This window comes from Sus scrofa, chromosome 8, assembly GCF_000003025.6.
Source record: "Sus scrofa isolate TJ Tabasco breed Duroc chromosome 8, Sscrofa11.1, whole genome shotgun sequence".
Classification (NCBI taxonomy): Eukaryota; Metazoa; Chordata; class Mammalia; order Artiodactyla; family Suidae; genus Sus; species Sus scrofa.
Window position 1 is genome coordinate 38,121,486 of NC_010450.4, and position 23,699 is coordinate 38,145,184.

The window sequence follows — 23,699 nt, forward strand, 5'->3', positions numbered from 1 at the left end:
AATGTCATGGGGTGTGGAAATTATGAAGTATTTAACTTATTTACTATTTTAAGAAAGTGTTTATTTAATGTGGTCGATTTTAGGGGTTCTCTTCAGCTGTGACATTGTTCTCTACTTGGTGGATAGATTATGAACATGAAAAAATTCATCTTTTTAAAAAATGTTATTATAGTTGATTTACAATGTTCTGTCAATTTCTGCTGTACAGCAAAATGACTCAGTTATACATATATATATTCTTTTTTTCACATTATCCTCTATCATGTTTCATCACAAGTTATTAGATATAGTTCCCTGTGCTGTACTGCAGGATCTCACTGCTTATCTACTCCAAATGCAATAGTTTGCATCTACTAACTCCAAACTCCCAGTCCATCCCACTCTCTCCCTCTCTCTCTTGGCAACCATAAGTCTGTTCTCCATGTCCGTGAGTTTGTTTCTTTTCTGTAGATAGGTTCATTTGGGATGTATATTTGATTCCAGATATAAGTGATATCATATGGTATTTGTCTTTCTCTTTCTGACTTACCTGACTTAGTATGACAATCTCTAGTTCCATTCCATTCATGTTGCCACAAATGGCAGTAATTTGTTCTTTTTTATGTAAATTCATCTTTGAGTTACCTATGAATTTTCTCTAAGAAAAATCATTAAAAGTATTTATGGGAGTTCCCGTCGTGGCTCAGTGGTTAAGGAATCTGACTAGGAACCATGAGATTTCGGGTTCGATCCTTGGCCTCACTCAGTGGGTTAAGGATCTGGCATTGCCATGAGCTGTTGTGTAGGTCGCAGATGTGGCTTGGATCCCGCGTTGCTGTGGCTCTGGTGTAGGCAGTGGCTACAGCTCCAATTAGACCCCTAGCCTGGGAATCTCCATGTGCCATGGGTGTGGCCCTAGAAAAGACAAAAAAAAAAAAAAAAAAAAAGTATTTATGAAATGAACTATTTAACCAAACCCATTTTAGAGTTCTTAAGAGTGACAACTTCAGTATAACCCTTTCAACTTCTTTCATCTAAGCATCCACAGGGCTATGTTCTTTCTGTGGGTCTCTTTTCTGTATAACTCTCATTTACTGAAATGCATAGCTCGCTGGGGTTCAGTGAGGAAAAGACAAACGCAAAAAGAACAGCCTTTTTAAGGTCTGACATGAAGCCAAAGAAGGGAAGGAGGAAGGAAACGTGTGTATAGAGGTGGTCAGTGAACTTACTTGTTTAGGGAAGTCCCCTGGATAGGAAGTAGCACTGTGTGGTTTAACAGCACGCTAGCCAGAAAGATAAGACATCTTGGTTCACCTAATCAAAAGGGATGTCACTTCAGAGAAGGTATCGGACTTGGTCTTTGTCCCCCAGGGTCTTCACTTGTGAAGCAGATGGTGGACAAATGCATGGGTTACCTACAGATACGCTTTATGGAGATGCTGCAGAGAACAGAGGATTGCAAGTATGTACACAAAACCCCTGTACCTTTGTGAAATCTATGCCAGGCAAATTTTAAAAGAAGGAAATCCAAAGGCCAGGGAAGTTAAGAGTCACAGGTAATCCAGAAATGCATGGGCGAGTGCAAACAACAGCAGCACACAAGGAGAAGAACTCTAGGTCTCAAGGTCCCCTTCGAAATAGACTGGACGCAGTTTAGGAAAGTCTGCCATGATGAACCCAGAAAAGTAGAATTATAACCTAATCAAATCAGAATCATTTGTCTTTCAGTTCTTCCCCCCTACTATACTATGCATAATCACTAAATTTATACAAGTGATGAATAAACAAAAACAAGTGAGCTGAGCCCACATAACAAATAGGTTATGGACCCTCTTCTGATAGGAAGTATATAGATATAATAAACATATGAATATTATATATATATACCACACATATATATTCCCCTGAAAGGAGAAACATTCATGAGCACAGAATTACACTTTTCCATGTTACTTTTTGCAGTGGAAAATGAAATGAAGGAATAGCTATACCTATGTGATCACTTGGAATAAAGAGAGAATTTTTTCCAAAAGTCTTATATAACCAGGATGATCAGGAGGAGATTCCTTTCCTAAAATCGATTAAAAATTACTAGAGATTTCATCTAAGTCTCTTGCTTACTACTTTCAATTTATTCAACAACTATATGCCACACAATTTGTGCAATGTTTCATGCCAGGTGTTTATCAACATGGAATCACGCAAATATTATAGGCAGTTCTCTAAAACTAAAGAGAAAAAAAGGTAAACGAAGAGCTTTGGTGAGACAACTTTAATAATGGCTTTAATCTTCTGAAGGAGTATGCATCAGACTTGAATATTGATCTCAGAAGTACAGTACATCCACTAAACCCCAAAGCTAACAATGTTCGGTGTTCTCCTAAGAGAGCCATGAAATTAATGACTGAATAACACAAGTGTTTCTAAGTGCCCTTCTATAGTCATTTTCTCTGTGTACTTGACCAGCTGCAACCAGTGGCTAAACCATATGCTAAACAGTTTTAGAAACAACTCAAAGTGTAGTTTCACTTTCTCAAATGGCCATGTGCTTTCTTCTGACAGTTCATACTCTGGTTGATGATAGTAACGTCCACATTTTAGTTTGGGGGAGGGATTAATATTAATAAATACTGAAGCAAAATTTTGATTCTACATTTAAATAATGCAGCTCCTAAACAATGAAAATGGAACAAAACTGCATGGGAAATAACTATCACGGTGACTCCATAGATCTATTTGCTTACTTGAAATAACTACTGATCAGCACTACTGTAATTATTACCAACAAAAACCTTTTTTTGTCCCTTTTTTTTTTTTTTTTTTTTTTTAAGGACCACACCTGTGGCATGTGGAAGTTCCCAGGCTAGAGATCAAATAGGAGCTGCAGCTGCCGGCCTACACCACAACCACAGCAACACGGGATCCGAGCTGTGTCTGCAACCTACACCACAGCTCACGGCAATGCCGGATCCTGAGCCCACTGAGCGAGGCCAGGGATCAAACCTGTGTCCTCATGGAAACTAGTCAGATTCTTAACCCACTGAGCCACAACATGAACTCCCCAACAGAAACTTCTTTGAGCCTAATGGGTGCAAGATATTGTGTGATATGTTGAAATTATGAAGCAACAACCTCTGCCCTCAAGGCGATTATTATGTAGCTGATGATTTTAAAACGGCAATAATAATAATAATACATAAAAGCTTAAGAGTAATTCTGAAAGGGCTGGCATTTACAACCAGAGGGGTGGGGAAGTGAATAAGATCTCTCACTTAAGTCAGACAGAGAGAGACAAATATCATATGACATCACTTATATGTGGAATCTAAAAAAAAAATGATACAAACGAACTCACAAAACAGAAACAGACAAACACAGAAAACAAATTTATGGCTACCAAAAGGAAATGTGGTGGCTTCAGGGGGGAGGATAAATTATAAATTAGGAGCTTGGAATTAACAGATACACACTATTTATATAAAATAATAAACAACAAGGTCCTACTATATAGCACAGGGAACTATAGTCAGTATCTTATAATAGCCTATATTGGAAAAAGAATTTGAAAAAGAATATATGAATCACTTTGCGGGATACCACAAACTAACACAACACTGGAAATCAACTGTACTTCAATTAAATGAAAAATTAAATTTTTTGAAGTTTAAAAAAAAAAAAAGAAGGCTTGAGATGGGACTTGGATAAACAGAAAGAAGAGTGTTAGGCAAAGCAAGAGCAAAGCTTCAAAGGCAGAAAAGTGCCAAGGATTTTTAAGCAAAAGGGTCTGAAGAGTCACTAAATGGAGTCCATTCTGTGAATAACCGCATTATGTAAACTGCATAAGTGCCCTCACCTACCTGGGCAACCCACACACATCCTTTCCAGAACTAAGGCAGTGCAATCAGAGAGGCCGATCTGAGTTTTGGTCCAGGCCTAACAATCAGCTGACTTGGGTGAACTGGAGCAATCATCTCCTTATCTTCAGTTTCCACAAACGAAAAACCTGGGGGTTATTTTTTAAAGTTCCTTCAAGCTCTAAAATTGTATGATTCTTCTTCATTACAAACAAATAATCATCCCTTTGGATGGAGAAGTATCAGTCTATAAATCTATACCGGTCTAAATCAAAGCATTTCCACAAACACACCAAGCCCTCTTCTACCCCAGGGCCCTTGCACATGATTTCTCCGTATGAATGGGCTTTTTCTGCCCACCATTGCTCATGCTCCAACCCCTGGCCTTCCTCAATCCCTTCCCAACCTCACCAAAAACTTATAGAGTCTATACTTTAACCACTAAAGCTGTCTCCACTCATGAGTCTCTTTTTTAACTGTTCCTCAGGATAAGTGCTATCATACCCATCCTTAACAACAAGCACTCAAAAGAAACTACTAATTACAGAACTACCTTCAAAAAATTTTCAAGAATCCCCAGCCCAGCAGTTCAGGATGCAGAAAAAAACAAAACTCGGCTTACAAAAATCATGATGTCAAATACACAGTTCTTTAAAAAAAAAAAAACAAAAAACAAAAAACTACAACCAGTTACAACATACTTCCTATTAGGACAAGCTTCTTTGAAGATAGGCAGGTGGGCAAAGGGGGTGGGGAGAAGCTGTTTAGTTCAACTACGCTGCCATTGCCCCAACATGCTGGGAATCGTTCTTGTCGTAACCGCCTTCAGTGCTTACAGCACAGTCTTTTGAATATATGCAGTGCTAAAATAGCTATATACAACTTTGATGGAAATTTGACTTTTTGATGACACTAAAAATTACTGAAAGCTAAGTCTTATGAATAAAAGTAGGTAATACCATGTCTGAACAGAAACGCTGGTTTTTCTCTTACAGCCTTTGTCTCTCTCATCATGATACAAACAATCAGTGAACAAACCACAACTATCATAGCCAGATCCAAAAGGTTTTTTTGAGACCTAGCATCCTTTTTATTATTTCTACTTTTAAGTAGCACAAGGATCCAATCTTTGATTAAACACCCCCTTCATTTAGTCATTACTCCTACTGTACTGTTCTCCATAAAATGTTCTATATGCCTAATACCTGTTTAACACAGAAAAATAAAAAGTCAAAATTGAAGTGGGGGAGAGAGAAAGGGAAACAGGAATAAGTGACTCGCACTCGTCCTAAAAAGAACTTATTTTGTGGGAAGTGATCATCAGCTCCTAATGATGACCATGAGAACAGGAGAAGGAGGACAATTAGAAAGGTTTTCAAATCCAACATTATATTTGTGGACTCATACGCCCTAAGTATTCATGATATAGTTGGCATTTTCCAACAGCAAAGGACAAAGGATAGTCTTTCTTCCATACATTTCTCTTCCTTGCATCATGGACATTTACAAACTTTATGTCCTGACCTACTAAATGCAACTTGTGATCGATCAAGGATTAGATTCTGGATTTGGGCGAGGAGAGGAGGTTGAGAAATGGCTATGAAGACATCTGTGCAATGAGGAGTGAAATATGACTATGGACCACGGACCAGAAAACAGTGTTGTATCAGTGTTACGTGTCTTGATTTTGATCATTGTACTGTGGTTCTAAAAGAGAACCTTATTTTTAGACGATACACAACAACCTATTTAGTGGGAAAGAGGGCACTGTCTACAGTTTAGTTTCCAATGATTCAGAAAACAGCATGCATATAAAGAGAGAAAGAGACAAAGGCAGAGACCTAGAGAGTGACAAAGCAGATGACTGGATTAAGAAGATGTGGTGTATATATACACAATGGAATACTACTCAGCCATAAAAAAGAACAAAATAATGCCACTTGCAGCAACATGGATGGAACTAGAGACTCTCATAAGCCAGAAAGAAAAAGCCAAATACCATGTGATATCACTTATATCTGGAATCTACTATATGGCACAAATGAACATTTCCACAGAAAAGAAACTCATGGACTTGGAACAGACTTGTGGTTGCCAAGGGGGAGGTGGAAGGAATGGGATAGACTGGGAATTTGGGGTTAATAGATGCAAACTATTGCCTTTGGAATGGATAAGCAATGAGATCCTGCTATATAGCACAGGGAACTGTATCTAGTTATTTATGATGGAGGATAATGTGAGAAAAAGAATGTATATATATATGTGTGTGATTGGGTCACTTTGCTATACAGCAGAAAATTGACAGAACACTGTAAACCAGCTATAATAGAAAAAAATAAAAATCATTGAAAAAATAAAATAAACAAATAAAACTGTGGGTTTAAGTCCCAATCTAGGTTTAGGCTGGGTTCGAGTCCCGGCATGTGAGTTCAAGCCCCAGTCTGGGTTCTGGCTAGGTTCAGACCATTAGTACTGTCAGTTTCAGAGAGAGATACTGCTCCTGGCAGGCAGGCAGAGGAACATATCACCCCAAGTTGATAGAACAATATTAACAAAGGCACAAACAATGTGAAAGAGCAACTGCAGGTAGAAGCCAAGCTGCGGGTGGCGGAAAGAGAGAGGGAAGACAAGGAAAAATGGCATCAAGTACCTTATATCCCAAGCTAAGGAGCTGTAACTTGATCCCAGAGCATATGCAAGACTACAGGTTTTAAGTGTCTCTATGAATGCTGCAGAGCTGAAAGATGAGGGTCCAAGAGGAGAATCAACGAGGGCAGTGATCCACCAAGAGAATGGAGTTGGGAGCTTCAATAAGGTTGTAAGGAGGGAAGGAGAATTCATGGGAACTAGGTAACAGACCAGATGTGTGTTGAGTTGAAACAGTGAGGCAAAGGAGAAGTTAAAGATGTAAAGAGATAGGGGAGTTTCGGTTGTGACTCAGCAGAAATGAATCTGACTTGTATCCATGAGGACGCAGGTTCGATCCCTGGCCTTGCTCAGTGGGTTAAGGATCCAGTGTTGCTGTGAGCTGTGGTGTAGGTTGCAAACACGGCTCAGATCTGGTGTTGCTGGGGCTGTGGCGTAGGCCAGTGGCTCCAGTTCCTATTTTACCACTAGTCTGGGAACCTTCATATGCTGAGGTGCGGCCCTAAAAAAACACGACAAAGAAGACCAAAAAAAAAAAAAAAAAAAAAAAAAATATATATATATATATATATATATGTAAAGAGAGAGATAATATGTACAAAAGTAATTTCTAAACTATAAAAACAATTGAAGAACATTGTTTTATAAGGTCCAATTAGACAGTAGCAGAGCCAGGACAAAAACCCTATCTAGTGTGTTACTTTTTAATAATTAATAGTTAGTGCTACTTTTCTTCTACCACAAAGTAAATTTCTTTTTGGTCTTTATGGGGCCGCACCTGCAGCATATGGAAGTTCCCAGGCTATGTTCAAATCGGAGCTACAGCTGTCAGCCTACACTACGGCCACAGCAATTGCCAGATCTGAGCCGCATCCATGACCTACACTACTGCTCACAGCAATGCTGGATTCTTAACCCACTGAGTGGGGCCAGGGATCAAACCCTCGTCCTCATGGATACTAGTTGGGTTTGTTATCACTGAGCCATAATGGGAACTCTGTATCACAAAGCAACTTTTAAAAAAATAAGTTCCAGAGTTTCCATCATGGCTCAGTGGTTAACAAATCTAACTAGAAACCATGAGGTTTCGGGTTCGATCCCTGGCTTTGCTCAGTGGGTTAAGGATCCGGTGTTGTCATGAACAATGGTGCAGGTCACAGACGCAGCTTGGATCCCGTGTTACTGTGGGTGTGGTGTAGGCCGGCAGCTACAGCTCAGATTAGACCCCTAGCCTGGAAACCTCTATATGCCGAGGGGTGTGGCCCTAGAGAACACAAAAGGACAAAGAAAAAAATAATAAGTTCCCTGGTGGCTCAACAGCTTAAGGATCTAGTGTTGTCACTGCTGTGGCTCAGGTTCAATCCCTGGCCTGGGAACGTCCACATGCCATGGGTGTAGCCAAAAAATACAAATAAAAATCATAACTAAAAGTAACAAATAAAAATATATTCAAAAGGTTTAAAATAGGAGTTCCCATCGTGGCGCAGTGGTTAACAAATCTGACTAGAAACCATGGGGTTGCGGGTTTGATCCCTGGCCTTGTTCAGTGGGTTAAGGATCCCGTGTTGCTGTGGCTCTGGTGTAGGCTGGTGGCTACAGCTCTGATTAGACTCCTACCCTCGGAACCTCCATATGCCACAGGAGCAGCCTTAGAAAAGGCAAAAAAAAAAAAAAAAGGTTTAAAATAAAACTTGAGTATCTGTATTATGGAGAGATTTAATATTTTTTAATTTAATTTTTTTTTTCTAATTTCCCCTGGAGTTGTTTCAAAATGGGCTTTGAAGAAATAGCCCTGCAATTTATTAGCATTTGACCTCACTAAGTATCAAAACTTTCTGAGCCTCGTGTCACTCATTTTTGAAATGGGGAGTTCTAATAAGACTTTATATAGCATTGTTTTGAGGAATACAGAAAATAATACACGTACTTAAGCACAGTGCCTGGCCTGCATGTGGTACTCAATAATTTGTATCATAATTACTACCATAAAGAAAATGTTAACATAAGAGGCCTAAGGGACTGAAAAAGGTCTGCTTACAAGGTTGGTCCTTGGCTGGCATTTGGGAATTTAGACTTTTGGCAGGGTGGGGTAAGGGGGGGGGGGTTCCTATAGTCCCAGTGCTGATAAGAATAGCTCATGGTGCTTAACCTGTTTGTGCAAACACTGTGATTTATGCTGAACACCTGCTTTCCTCTCCAGTCTAGAATTCTGATACAGGCTTAAGGATGCCATTGTGACCAGCCTCCAACAAAAAAACCTTGCAGGTTTTTTGAGTGAGGGTCCCAGTTAGAAAACATTTCACTACTGTCATGATTCGATGCTGGAGGAATTATACACCCCATTTGGGGCTCCACTGAGAAAGGATTTTTGCAAGCTGGTGCCTGGTTTCCTCCAGACTTGCCCCGTGCACCGTTTCCCTTGCTAATTTGCTTTTCCTCCTTTCACTGAAATAAATCATAGCTCTGAGCTCAACAATATGCAGAGTTTCATGAGTTCTGGTGAATCATGGAACCAGGCGGTGGCCTTGGGGATCCCTGACACAACTAGTCTCCCTACTCCTCAACCTCATAAACTATTTGCCAGTTTCTATACCTGAGGAGTATTACCAGACAACAAGCCAACCAAGCTGACAATACCAAAGGCCAATTATTAAAATCCCCTGCTTTCTTAGCTAACAACAATTACAGATTTACATATGGCTTGACATATTTCTGTTTAACATTTAAACAGAGAAATCTGTCCATTGCTTGTTTTCTCACCATTATTCAATAGGTCTTTTTCGGGGGGGAGGCATATGGAAGTTCCCAGGCTAGGGGTCGAATCGGAGCTACAGCTGCTGGCCTACACCACAGCCACAGCAACTCGGGATCCGAGCCGTGTCTTCGACCTACACTACAGCTCATGGCAACGCCGGATCCTTAACCCACTGAGCAAGGCCAGGGATCAAAACCACACCCTCATGGTTCCTAGTCGGATTCGTTAACCCCTGAGCCATGATGGGAGCTCCAGGTCTTTTTTTTCTAATTAAACTTCAGCCCTACTCTTCCCTGGATTCCAGCTCAAAACGACGTGGAGGCTCCAGAGGAATGTCAGGTGGCCTAACCCATGTGTCATTTAGTTCCCTGACCAGAAAGCAAGACCACAGTTTCCTTTGTTCTCTGTTATTATGAGTTAGAGCAGAGCCTATAATTGTCAGGGAAATCTTTTCTCATTTCACTAGAAGATGCAGCAACACGAGCTAATTGGGAAAGAGCAGAGGCCCACAGTGGAAACTGAAACACAACTTTCCAACTTCAAACTTGGAAGAAACAGCTTGACTGAATTTATCATCATCTAGAACAGAATTCCTCAGCACACTTTAACAGGTACAATCAACTGTACTTAATAGGAAATTTTGCAATAAAAGCTTGTGGCCATGATACTGCAGGAGCTGGAGTCCAGGGAACCAGGAAAAGATTGATATCTGACTCATGCTGTGATTAACTGGCAATCTGAATAAAGGATAAGTATCACTTAATTGTTACAAAGAAACGAGGAATCGAGGAATCGTAGCTGCTAGATCAATCAGTAGCCTACCCACTGCTTTTCTTTTAAAAACAGAACTGTGAGCAACTAAAATAATTATCTTTGGGGCTACCCTAGAATGGCCCCATGGTTTTTCTAATTCACTTAGAGTCCTATATTTTTTTTTCGTCTTTTTTGTATTTTGAGGGCCGCACCTGCAGCATATGGGGGTTCCCAGGCTAAGGGTCCAATTGGAGCTGTAGCCGCCAGCCTACACCACAGCCACAGCAACCCGGGATACAAACTGTGTCTGTGACCTACACCACAGCTCACAGCAACGCTGGATCCTTAACCCACTAAGTGAGGCCAGGGATAGAACCCGCAACCTCATGGTTCCTAGTCGGATTTGTTTCCGCTTCGCCACGACGGGAACTCCTAGAGTCCTATATTTTTACGAAAATGTTATTTTAAAAATACCTATTGATTTTTATGGGTTACCCATATCACAGCACTTCTTGGATCACAGCTTCAAGGGAGAGGGAGATGGAAACAAGAACATTCCCTCATGGAAAACAAAGAAATGGGCCCATTAACCACCGGGAAGAAATACAATACAGGGAGGTGCTACTGGGCTTATTACCTAGAAGCCAAGCTGAGAGTTGTCACAAAGGAATTCAGGCCAGTATTGTCAGAACTTATATTTTCTCGAGAATTCATTCTTATTTTAAAATTCCTAACTTTGAGCATTCCCTGTTGGCCAAGCAGTTAAGGACTTGGTGTTGTCACTGCTGTGGCTCAGGTTCGATCCCTGGCCCAGGAACGTATGCATGCCATGAGTGCAGCTCCCCCCCCCCATTCCTAACTTTTTAATATGGTAACTATTTGGGGTGGGGGGAGCATGGCTGCAGCATGTTGAAATTCCCAGGCCAGGGATCAAACGTGAGCCACAGCAGTAACCCCAGCTGCTGCAGTGACAACGTTGGATCCTTAACCCACTGTATCACAAGAGAACCCCATAGGTAACTATTTATTTTTAACTGTGGCAGGCAAACAAATCTGCAGTCATATTTCCAACTGAAGGTCATAAGTATGTCAATGAACATCGGTCCCTGAGAAAAGAACCCAGGAAGGATCAAAATGTCCAGCCCAGGGAGTCCCCGTCATGGCCTAGTGGTTAACGAATCTGACTAGGAACCATGAGGTTGCGGGTTCAGTCCCTGGCCTTGCTCAGTGGGTCCAGGATCCGGTGTTGCCATGAGCTATGGTGTAGGTCGCAGACATGGCTGGGATCCCGAGTTACTGTGGCTCTGGCGTAGACCACAGATAGTTGTAACTCCGATTAGACGCCTGGCCTGGGAACCTCCATATGCCACAGGTGTGGCCCTAGAAAAGACAAAAAGACAAAAAAAAAAAAAAAAAATGTCCAGCCCATAGGAGGAGTCAGGGTTCCGGGCAGGAGTAGCTAATGGAACTAGGCTTCCTGGGCTAGTCATCAGTAGCCAGAACGGAGATGGATTCTTTTTTTTTTTTTTTTAACATTGAAATATACTTGATTTACAGTCTTGTGTTAGTTTCAGGTGTACAGTACAGTGATTTGGGTTTTTTGTAGATTAGATTCCACTATAGGTCATTATAAGATATTGGTTATAATTCCCTGTGCTATACAGTAAAGTGATGCTAAGCAATAGAGGCTGGGTTTCACATATTATGACAACCTCCTCATTCTGTCCTTTCTGTTTCTCATAGTGGCTGAAGCTGCTTCCAGGAAAAACAGTGTGTCAGGTTCTGCGTAAGCAAAAGCAATTAGGGAACTTTCAACTTTGTATCATCTTTGCAGTATCATTTATCTTCTTCAAAGTGTCTAAAGATTGCCACCTATGTCAACTGTATCAGTCCATATTTCTAGGCAGATTAAGGTTAGGTTAGGATATTTATATAAAGTGATGGACACAGACAAAGTTTGTGCTACAAAAGACTTTGACACATAATATGGCAGTTTATGGGCAAGAGTGATAAACACAATGTACTTAAATTCTAGAAGGATCTAAAACTAATGTAGGAATTTGTTTTCTCTAACAGATTTAGTACACTGACATAAAGTGTACACCCATATATACTAAACCCATATTTCAGACTCGTGAATAATTTTTATCCATATCCTAATCGCCATCTTTCGAATGGAAATAATAACAAATCACTCCCTTAGCTTCATTAACCTAAAGCTTATTCCATAGAATTCAGGGGTGTGGGGATTGTCAGTATCACAAAAGAGTATCAACATAGAAAGCAGCAAAGTAAATTTTGATGTCGCCTACCTCTGCTCGACCCTCATAGTAGGTTAACATGGACTTTGTTAGCACAAAAAGTCTCTCTTTGTAGTTTAAGGGTGATGTCTTCTTTTTCTGCTGTGACCTTTTAATAAGAATCTCTTCTAGAATAGTGTGAAAATTCATCTCGGTCTTCTGATCACTGTTTCTCCTGCCATTGACGATTCCAGTATTCTAAAGTGAGAAAACAAACAGTTGAAATAAAATGCAACATGGTAATTATCCAAGGATGCTGTCATTCCAAATAACCAAAGCAGACGTAACTCTGACCACAGCGGGTGCTGCTGAACGTCACTTTACACACCCGGGCTGAAAGGCTGAAAATGCCCGGAGCCTGAAAGCTCAGCTTCTCTTCTTTGCCCGCCCCATCCTGTTCCTCCAAGTGCCAGCATTTCACCGGAAAATCTAGTCAAGGTTTGCCACGATGATGATTCACTCCTTGGTCCCTCCCCGTCCTCCCCTAGCTTACTGGCACCCTCTTCTGCTATCTGATTGCAGAGAAACAAACATCTCAGATGGAAAGGTAGACTTCACGGCGAGCATGGCTGATTTAGACTGATATTTAAATTGCCTCAGGATCTTGGTCCACAAAACAGACAAGCACATAGGCACAGAGAACGAAATGAATTACCACAGTGTGGAAATGATTTAATCTCCAGCTTGAAAAAGGATGTAATCTTATTTTTTTTTTTTCCTGCATGTGTGGCATGTGGAAGTTTCCAAGCCAGGGATTAAACCCAAGCCACAGTGGCAATGGCATCATAGCTGCGGCAACACCGGATCCTTAACCTGCTGTGCCACAAGGGAACTTCCAATAAGGATGTAATCCTGATCGAGCATCCTGGTCACCAGAGCCACAAGGATGATCTCTGACAACTACACGACCACGCTCCACAGTTCTCTTCCCTACGGCTCCTGTCTCAGCCAGGAGAGGAAAGGAAACCCACCCAGTTACAGCTAACCCTGCTAGCTAACCTACCCTATGCAGCTGGTCCTCAGCTAACCCTGTATCACCCTACTGACTCCCAACCCAGATCATGTGTATAAGGTCTTCAGCCCCACATCTGAAGCCCCCGCTTGCAGCTCTCCATGCCTAGAATAACAGGCCTTCTAAAGTTCAACAAAACTGAACGCTCTGAAAACCAAAGATCCTCAGAAAAGGCCTGAAGATTCTTACCTGAGACAAGCTGAGTGACGACAGCCCTTTCTTCCCTTCCCTGCACCACACCCTTACAAGAAATCATTGCACATCCGACCATAGTGGCAACAGGAGTCACGTGAAAATCATAAGTGGTTATCAGAGAGGACAGCCAGGAACTTGACACTGACTTTGCCGGGGAGGAATTCCACCACCTTCACACCCAACCTGACACCTTGGAAACACTCCTGCAATTCCCTATGACTGATCTGTCACCATCCAATCAGACCCTTCATTTTCTGTAAGATTACTTTACAACAGCTGGACATCTGCTTCCTTCATTCATAAACATGGAGGTAAATACCACAAGGTCATTGCGAGGATTAAGGAGATGTGGGAGACAACTTACTTTTTATGAAAACATACGCAAATGTTTATTATTATTTTTTTAATTGCGATGCTCTTTTCCTAGGTCAAAGAATTACGATCTGGGCCACGACTGTAGCTTTCCAATTGGCTTTCTTTTCACCCCCAGCTCTGGCCTCATTTTATTCAAACTACATGCCTCTTATTCCCAGTGGAGCAACCTTCAATGATACTGCTTTCCTCATGCCATTTCGTTCGTCGGAAATCTTCAATGCCTCCCCAAAGTCCTCCCACCACCTGCAGGATCAAGTCAAAACTCCTAAGCCAAAACACTGGAGATTGTTCACAATCTGGCTGCAGCCTAACATCTGATCTTTACTTCCACTGCTCCCCAAACACTCCACCCCTAAGTCAAAACAGTGTTCATTCCCTGGCCTAGAAGACCCCCTCTCTCCACTACGAAAACTCCACTAGCTCAAAACTTACCTCCCTAATGAAACCTTTCCTGATGATTCCAGTTAAAACCTTTCTAATAATTGGACCCATGATCTCTGTTATCACCCACTGAAGAGCTCATCCTTGTCTTCCATGTTCCACAGAAGTTGATGTATGTATTCTAACTTCTCACCTAGATTTTGAGCTCCTACAGGATTAGTTCCCTATCCTAAGTACATATTAGAACCATGCAGGTAGTTTTGTTCTGTTTTGTTTTTTAAAGAATGCAGACATCCTAGGATTTCCTGTTGAGGCTCAGTGGTTAACAAACCCGATTAGCATCCATGAGGACGTGAGTTCAATCCCTGGCCTCGCTCTGTGGGTTAAGGATCTGGCATTGCCATGAGCTGTGATATAGGTCAAAGATGCGGCTCAGATCCCATGTTGCTGTGGCTGTGGCGTAGGCCAGTGGCTACAGCTTCAATTCAACCCCTAGCCTGGGAACCTCTATATGCTGCCAGTGCGGCCCTAAGAGACAAAAAGATGAAAAAAAAAAAGAATTCAGACATCAGAACCCACACCAAGATATTTTGAATTGGTCTAGGGTAGGGCCCAGGGCACCAGGATTTAATATGCAGGCAGATTTGAAAGCCACTATCTTTTGTGGGGGATGGGGGCCACACCCTCAGCATATGGAAGTTCCCAGGCTAGGAGTTCAATCGGAGCTGCAACTGCCAGCCTACACCACAGCCAGAGCAACATGGGACCCAAGCCACATCTGTGACCTACACCACAGCTCATGGCAACACTGGATCCTTAACCCACTGAGCAAGGCCAGGGATCAAACTCGAGTTCTCATGGACACTAGTCTGGTTCATTACCATTGAGCCACAGCAGGACATCCTGAAACCCACTATTTTAAATGAAGAGAAATTAGGCCCTTATACTCTTGGCATTTATGGCAGCCTCTCAATAAGCAGGAGGATAAGATATCTAAGCTGCTGTTAATGCTTAATGCTGTTAAGCTGACCCATTAACCAAAGCTGAGAAGTCAGAAAAAAGCTTTTGTTCCTCTGCATCTAAGTTGGTCTTCCTTATTGTAAATTAAAATTTTAGTACTCTTTTTGTTCCTAAGAAACTTGATGTGTGATATACAAATACCGCTTATGTGAAAATCATCTTTCCTTCTTTGTGCAACATATTTTGAATGTGGGGTAATAAAGATGATGGCTTCCAAGAACAGTGTGTTAGGGGAAAGCAGACCACGCCCTGGAAAACAGGCCATATGCAAATACGTAGTAGTTCCCAGCCCAGGGGGCAATACCATAGTTACCAAATGGAAGGGAGACTTTTGGCAAGCCCAGGAGGGTAAGTGGGGCTCGGCTCACCTGCGGTGTTAGAAGCAAAACGCCTCAACACCAGGGGCAGGGGGGATATACTTCATGTTGAATGCGCTGGGGAAAATAATGCAATAAAAAACACCACATCCGATTTGTATGAAAGATAAATAGTCTTCTACAGAATCATACCATTTGAGTCAAAAGGAATCTTAGCCACCACTTAATCTACCACGCTCATCACAAATTAAAGAAGCTGTGGTTTAGAAAGTTTAGTGCCTTGCCCAAGGTCACACAAACCAAGAGTGGAAAAGAAATTTCCTAGTTCCAAGTGAAGGGCTCTCTCCAGCATTCTGTACAGTACAACTAAAAGTTCATTGTTGGAGTTCCCGTCGTGGTGCAGCGGAAACGAATCCGACTAGGAACCATGAGGTTGTGGATTTGATCCCTGGCCTTGCTTAGTGGGTTAAGGATCCAGTGTTGCTGTGAGCTGTGGTGTAGGTCACAGACGTGGCTCTGATCCCCTGTTGCTGTGGCTGTGGGGTAGGCCGGTGGCTGTAGCTCCAATTGGACCTCTAGCCTGGGAACTTCCATATGCTGTGGATGTGGCCCTAAAAAGACAAAGAGACAAAAAAAAAAAAAAAATTCATTGCTGTTTTAATAATCTGTTGTCAAAGGGAAATCCTGGCCAAAGAACTTTTTTTTGGGGGGGTATACCCATGGTATGTGCAAGTTCCTGGGCCTGGGATTGAACCCACACCACAGCATTAACGACGCTGAATCCTTAACCACTAGGTCACCAGGGAATTCCCAAAGAATACTATTAAAGTTTATATAAATGAAGGAAAATTCTCTTCGTGAAGATTTCTAGTTAAAGATGGAGGGCTGAACATACACGTTAGCCTAGGCTCCCTCCTAAACTCCCGTTATATTTGTGGTTGACGCTATCAGTGTCATTAAGAAACTGACTCTCAAGGACAAAGAAAACAGGACAGGAAATAATGTAATTTTGGAACCTGGAAAGCAAATAAACATGCAGTCCAGCTGGGAAAAAGCCTGGAAACAACCAGTTCATGCTGCAAAACCTCCAAAGAGATAGAACTAGAGACTCTCATACTAAGTGAAGTAAGTCAGAAAGAGAAATACCATATGATACCGCTTATGTCTGTACTCTAATGGCCAAATGAGCCCATCTGCAGAAAAGAAAGGAACTCATGGACATGGAGAACAGACTTGTGGTTGCCAAGGGGGAGGGAGTGGGATGGACTGGGAGTTTGGGGTTAGTTAATGCAATTAGAATGGATAAGCAATGAAATTCTGCTGTATACCATAGGGAACGATATCCAATCACTTATGATGGAACATGATGGAAGATAATATAACTGGGTCACTTTGCTGTATAGTAGAAATTGACAGAACATTGTAAATCAGCTATAATAAAAACATTTGTTTAAAAGAAACCTCCAAAGAGCTCAGGAATCAGCAGAACCTGGTATCTCCAAAAGTGGTGAAGGACTTAAAAGAGTTGTTGGTGGGTCTGTTTAAGAGGCTCTCCAAACCTCCACTCCCACGTTCCCATGCTGTATAGCCAGGGGACTAACCCTCCCCAAACCTGGAAGAAAACTGGAGATTTTTCTCAAGGCCATAAAACAGAAGGTCTCTTTGATGCCTGGCTCAGGAACTTCTGCACGCCACAGGTGTGGCCAACAAATAAAATAAAATAAGACAAAATAGAAGGTCTCTGTACTGGGAGAAACTACAAACAGTTAAGGCTGGGAGTCCCATACCAGAAAGGGGGCCTTAAGAGAAACTCTGCAAGTGTATAGACTCAGTGTTGAGACCACTGCCACCCAACTCCACAATATCAGAGAAGGTCTATACTATGAGAAAAGACCTGAAGAAACTGACAGAGGAGAGCTCTCCAGCAGAAATGGCCCAGCCAGATCATCTTATAGGAAAGCCTGTAGTCAGCAAGTTCATCCAATGCATGAAGCTACCAACTGACTTTTTAGAGCCCCACTCCTGCATGATAAAGAATCAAGGATCAAGGACAACTAAGGAAAGACTCCATCATGAATTCAAACATGGGAAACCAATGAGGGGAAAAGCAACTTAGAGGAAACAAGACCGTGCAGAGAAAAGACAATGCTTTTTAAAAAAAAGACCAAAAACTCAGTAAAGTCAGAGTTAAGAAAAGATATTGCACCCATGAAACAAGGTCAAGGTACAACCAAAATAAAGAACAAAAAAGTCAAAAAAGAGGACAGAGAGAGTTCCCCTTGTGGCTCAGCCGTAACGAACCCGACTAGTATCCATGAGGATGCAGGTTAGATCCCTGGCCTCGCTCAGTGAGTTAAGGATCCAGCACTGCCATGAGCTCCAGGGTAGGTCACAGATGTAGCTTGGAACTGTTGCTGTGGCTGTGGCTGTGGCATATGCCAGCAGCTATAGATCCAATTCAACCCCTAGCCTGGGAACTTCCATGTGCTGCAGGTGCAGCCCTAGGGGAAAAAAAAAGAAAAAAAGAGGAGCATTGGAAAAATAAAATAGAAAGGAAAAGCTCAATAGAAGTGTTAGAATATAAAGTTGAGGAAATTTCCCCCAAAATAAAGCAAAAGATGACAAAAATTAAAAGTTGTAGAGGGAATATAAATTTTCTAGACCCATTCAGAAAATTTAGCATCTGAAAAATAGGAGTTCCACGAAGAAAAAGCAAAAAACAAACAAACAAACAAACAAAAACTGAGAGAGAGAGAGGAGAGAGGGAAACCAATCCAAGAAGAAATTTAGGAAAAATACCCTAAATCAAAGATTTTTCCAAGATTGAAATAGAACCAAATCAAGGCTGATCTCATAAAATTTCAAAATCATAGGGACAAGCAGGAGATCCAGAAAGCTTCAAAATAGGTTTCACAGAAAGGATCAAAATTCACAATAGCAATCATCAAAGGCAATACTAGAAGCTAGAAGATAATGGAGAAAATTTTTGAAGAAACTGATTTCTAACTTATAATTCTATACTCCACCAAACGATCAATGCAATGACAAGAAAATAAAGACATTTTTCAAATACGCAAGGCTTTAAAATTTTTATCTCCTATTCACCCTTCTCAAATAGCTACTTGAGGACATAGTCTATCTAAATAAAGAAGTAAACCACAAAATACATGGAATCCAGGAACATGGGTTTCAAAGCAAAAGCAGTAAGGAGATGCTCCCAGATGAGGTGACAGGAAATCCTAAGATGACACTGAGGAGCAGGCCGAGAGCAACCAGGTAAAATTTGACCAGGGGAGAAGGCTGGAGGGAATTCTTCCAGGAGATGAACCTGAAGGTGCTGGGAGAGGACTGATAATAAATTAGTTAATGGAGTTCCCGTTGTGGTGCAGTGGAAATGAATCCGACTAGGAACCATGAGGTTGTGGGTTCAATCCCTGGACTCACTCAGTGGGTTGAGGATCCGGCGTTGCGGTGAGCTGTGGTGTAGGTCGCAGCTACAGCTCTGATTAGACCCCTAACCTGGGAACCTCCATATGCTGTGGGTGCGGCCCTAAAAGCAAAAATAATAATAATAATTAGTTAAAATGTAGCAAACCTAGAAATAACACACCAGTTCCAAAGAAAACAAACAAAAAAGAAAAGTGTGGAAAAGGAAAAATAATCACAGTATGCTACAGAGTTCAGCTATAACTAACACCTAGAACATCAAAATAAGATAAACAATGAATAATAATCTTATGACCAGCATTAAAATCCTAGGGATAAGTGAGTTCAGGCAATGTGCTTGTGCGTGAATCAGAAAATGGGTTGTGAAAGAGAACCATACATACCCTCCTCGGTACTAGAAGTCATGAAAATTAACAAAGCAAGAAGTGACAACATAAGTAGGTGACTTAGTGACTGACAACACTAACCTGTTGTTTTCAAAAATAAAAGTGGTTGCCTCTGAGAATCAGAAAATTACTGGAAGATGGCAGTGGAAAGGTATATATTCTCTACTCTTCCCCCCACCAAAACTCTATGCAAGCAATAAAACACGAAAATCAGAGAAAGATAATCCCATCTTCCAGCGAACAAATGATAGCCTTGAACCCCAGGCTACAAACATGAAACATGTATGTGCTGAATACAATGAAAAGTAGATCATGGAAATTCCCGTTGTGGCTCAGCAGAAACGAATATGACTAGAATCCATGAGAACACAGGTTCGATCTCTGGCCCCACTCAATGGATTCAGGATCTGACATTGCTGTGAGCTATGGTGTAGGTTGAAAACGTGGCTCGGATCCGGCTGTTGCTGTGTTGTAAGCCAGCAGCCATGGCTCCGATTGGACCCCTAGCCTGGGAACCTCCATATGCCATAGGTGCAGCCCTAAAAAAGATTTAAAAAAAAAAAAAAAAGTAGACCAATAAGGTAGGAGGTGGAGTATCTTTCCCTTATAGCAAACATCATTGTCCTAAAAGGTTAATCCAATGACCTTTGGATAAGATCAAAAACTCCAGAGGGATAAGCAGACCACAGGAGAATCAGGGAGTCTCTCCAGGAAGTTACTATTTATACAGAAAAGTAATAAAAATTATCACTGTCATTTTCAAGTTTTTACTATTTTGCTCTGCACTAAGCACTTCAGAGGTAGGAAACCATTCAACAAACCTTCTGAAGTAGGTACTATTACCTACATAGTATGGATAAGAACCAGGGTTTAATACAGTGTAAGCACAGAGGCTGCACTATTAACCACGATTAACCACTACACATACAGCCTCTCCAGGGGAAAGGAAGGGGGAACTGAAGGAAAAAAACCAATGATGTGCCATGTTCAGCTTCCTATTTATAAAGGGAGATTGCCAAAAGCAACAGGACTCAATCTCCGGATTTCAGCAGAGATCATCTGTGATTCCAAGGCATCACTAAGAGGGATGCCACCCTCTCAGTATCAAAAACTGAAGGGAGGAGTTCCCATTGTGGTGCAGTGGGCTACGAACCAACAACAGTGGCTTGGGTTGCTGCCAAGGAGTGGGTTCAATCCCCAGCCCTGCCCAGTGGGTTAAAGGCTCCCATGTTGCTACAGCTGCAGTGGTGTAAGTAGCAGCTATAGCTCAGATTCAGTCCCTGACTTGAGAACGCTCATATGCTATGGGTGTGGCATAAAATTTTTTAAAAAAGTAAAAAACTGAAGGGAGATGGTCTCTCTGAATGAAAGAATAGGTTTGATTCTCTAATTTAGAAAACAAAGAGGAAAACAAAATTCTGGAGTCCTCCAGCTCACTCTCCCAGCCATTTTCCACACCACAAGGAGCTAACCCATTCAGAAATAAGAATCACAATAGAACCAAATATCTTTTTAAAATAAAACTCAGAGCTTCAACTTAAACCCCTTTCCTCTGTGTCTCCTTGGAGTTGAACACAAGAACGCTCTTTTCTTTACACTGTCTGCTATTACTAAGAGTGTGAAAAACATAACACCTTAGCCTTTGAACACAAATATCTTTTTTTTTAAGTCAAGTATAGTTGATTTACAATATTGTGTAGTTTCAGGTGTACAGCAAAGTGATTTAGTTATATATATTTTCTCAGATTATTTTCCATTGCAGATTATCACAAAATATTGACTAGAGTTTCCTGTGCTATAGAGTAGGTCCTTGTTGCTTATCTTGAACACCAATATTCTCAAGTAGGTAATGGGCACTGTTCACTGTCTCACCAATGAGAAACCTAAACCACCAAGCAGTTTCATTCTCTGTCCAGTGTTGCAAATCTGAGTACCAGATAATGGTTCTCAGTTTCATGGTTTCATGGTCTAGCAATTTTATACAAAAAGATCTAAGAACTCTTTTTCAACATAAAAGGTCCTGCCTGGGGAAGGGAGGGAGGGGTATATACATATAGGTGTGTGTGTGTGTGTATGTATATACATATGTGTGTGTATATGTATATACTTGTACATATATAGCTATCCAGCCTACCCTATACACCCTTTCATAACATTTTCGGTTTTATGTTTATTTTTGCTTTTTAGGGCCACACCCATGGCACATGGATGTTCCCAGGCTAGGGGTCAAATCGGAGCTGTAGCTGCCGGCCTACACCACAGCCATAGCAACACAAGACCCGAGCCCCATCTGCGACCTATACCACAGCTCACGGCAACGCCGGGTTCTTTAACTCACTATGTCCTCAAGGATGCTAGTCAGATTCATTTCCACTGAGCCACAACGGGAACTGCTCCTAACATTTTTAACCAAGGGAACAGAGGTTATTACGAGTTGCCAGATGACAGGATGGTAGAGGGTATAGTAAATAAGCAATAACCTAGTTATCAGGGTAGAGAAAGGATGAACTCCTTACAGGAAGGAGCAAAAAGTGATTTAAAACAAGAAATTCTCATCTTACTAGGTCAAGCCGTATGAAATTGACAACGTTTGGCAATATTTTACCTACAAAGCCAGCAATATTATCTAATCCAATCTATCTGTAGATTTTTTTAAGTTCAAAAGTACCTGAACTAGGTGGCTGCTATAAAGGAACAAATCTTACCATGCTCTCTTCTGCCACATGTACACCCTCAGCTTAAGCCCCAATTTCCTTTTGTAAAAGGGGAACTGAGTGGAAGAAACACAAACAAAAGAGGGAAAAAATGCTAGGCTAACTTCCCCACCAAAATAAAGGGTACTAGAGTTTCCTTGCGGTGCAGCAGGTTAAGGGTTCAGCATTGTCCCTGCAGCAGCTTGGGCCGCTGTTGTGGCATGGGTTCGATCCCTGGCCCAAGGAATTTTCACATGCCGTGGGCATGGCCATAATAGAGAGAGAGAGTACATTTTAGTCTCCCCACTTTTTTTTTGGCCCAAGCTGCTGCAGGGACAATGCCGGATCCTTGATGCACTGTGACACAAGAGAATTCATAGGCTCCCCATTTAACATCATGACTTGGAGCTGTTCTAAGCAGCTCTGTGGCTCTCAGATGAGAGTAAAACTTTATCCCTCAGGCCTTCCTCACCTATTAAACAAAGGCACCCACAGATAACCTATATTTTTTTAAAGGCCTCCTTTCAGCCAGTTGATATGTAACAGATTACAAAGTTTTCAGGATCTGTCTGTTGACCTATTGAACCTAGGTCTAGATAAGAGAGGAGAAGGTCAAATGGCAAAAGTTACAGAGGCCTCCTGGCTTACCTCATCTCTCCTGGTAATGCAGTCCCCACCCAGCCCACTGCCATAAAGTGGGGGTGATTATGGTGTTGGACTGGGAGGTGACCTGGAAACAGACCAGGCGGGGCTGCACTGAAGACAGTTGTTTCTTATTATCCATGTGATACAGGTATATGCATTGATTTAACGTGCGCTTTAAGACAAGTTTGGGTTGCAGACTAAAGGTCCCCACTGTGGTCCTTGGCTGTCTGTGACTGAGGTTGAGGGTTTCTTGGCTGGTAAAAAGAAGAGGAGGGAGTTCCCATTGTGGCTCAGCAGAAACGAATCTGACTAGTGTCCATGAGGACACAGGTTCAATCCCTGGCCTCACTCAGTGGGTTAAGGAGCTGGGGTTGCCAAGAGCTGTGGTGTAGGTCACAAATGCAGCTCAGATGCCACCTTGCTGTGGTTATGGCATAGCCTGGCAGTGATAGTTCCAACTGGACTCCTAGACTGGGAACTTCCCAATGTCACCATGCAGCCCTAAAAACAACAGAAGGGGGGGGGACAAAAAAGATATAAAAATAACAATAGATGGAGAAAAAAAGTTTTGAGAGAAGAAACCATGTGCAACACTGCTGCCTGAAAACTGGGTTCACCTCTTAGTGGGAGTCAAGGCAAAAGACACAACCAAGCCAAAGAGCAGAAGGAAGGATTTTTTATCTATAGCAAGTGAGGAAGACAACAGGGATATTTCCCAAAGCAGTGTGTCCCTGACCAGCAAGACTGGGGCTGGAGCAGAGAGAATTCAGCATAGAATTGGGGCAAATGTTGCCAGAGTCCAGGCACCAATGGATTGAAGTCAGGAGGGTCAGCAAAGGTCACCATCAGCATTCCTTAGGTTTCAGTTGATCAGATGGTTGAGCCCTGCAGGGAGTTTGCATTCAGCAAAACAGCTCAAGAATGTGCTCCAGGCTAATCCT

The 23,699-nt window shown here is 41.8% G+C and overlaps 1 protein-coding gene across 4 annotated transcripts in view; it reads right to left on the minus strand.

The window, feature by feature from the left end:
* TEC (tec protein tyrosine kinase) overlaps positions 1 to 23,699 on the minus strand; it is a 131,207-nt gene that overhangs the window by 70,433 nt on the left and 37,075 nt on the right. For all 4 annotated transcript variants that reach the window (XM_021101172.1, XM_013978657.2, XM_003128960.5 and 1 more), the window contains exon 2: positions 12,300 to 12,485. In XM_021101172.1, the coding sequence (XP_020956831.1) occupies positions 12,300 to 12,485 (186 nt within the window). The remainder of the gene's footprint in view (positions 1 to 12,299; positions 12,486 to 23,699) is intronic.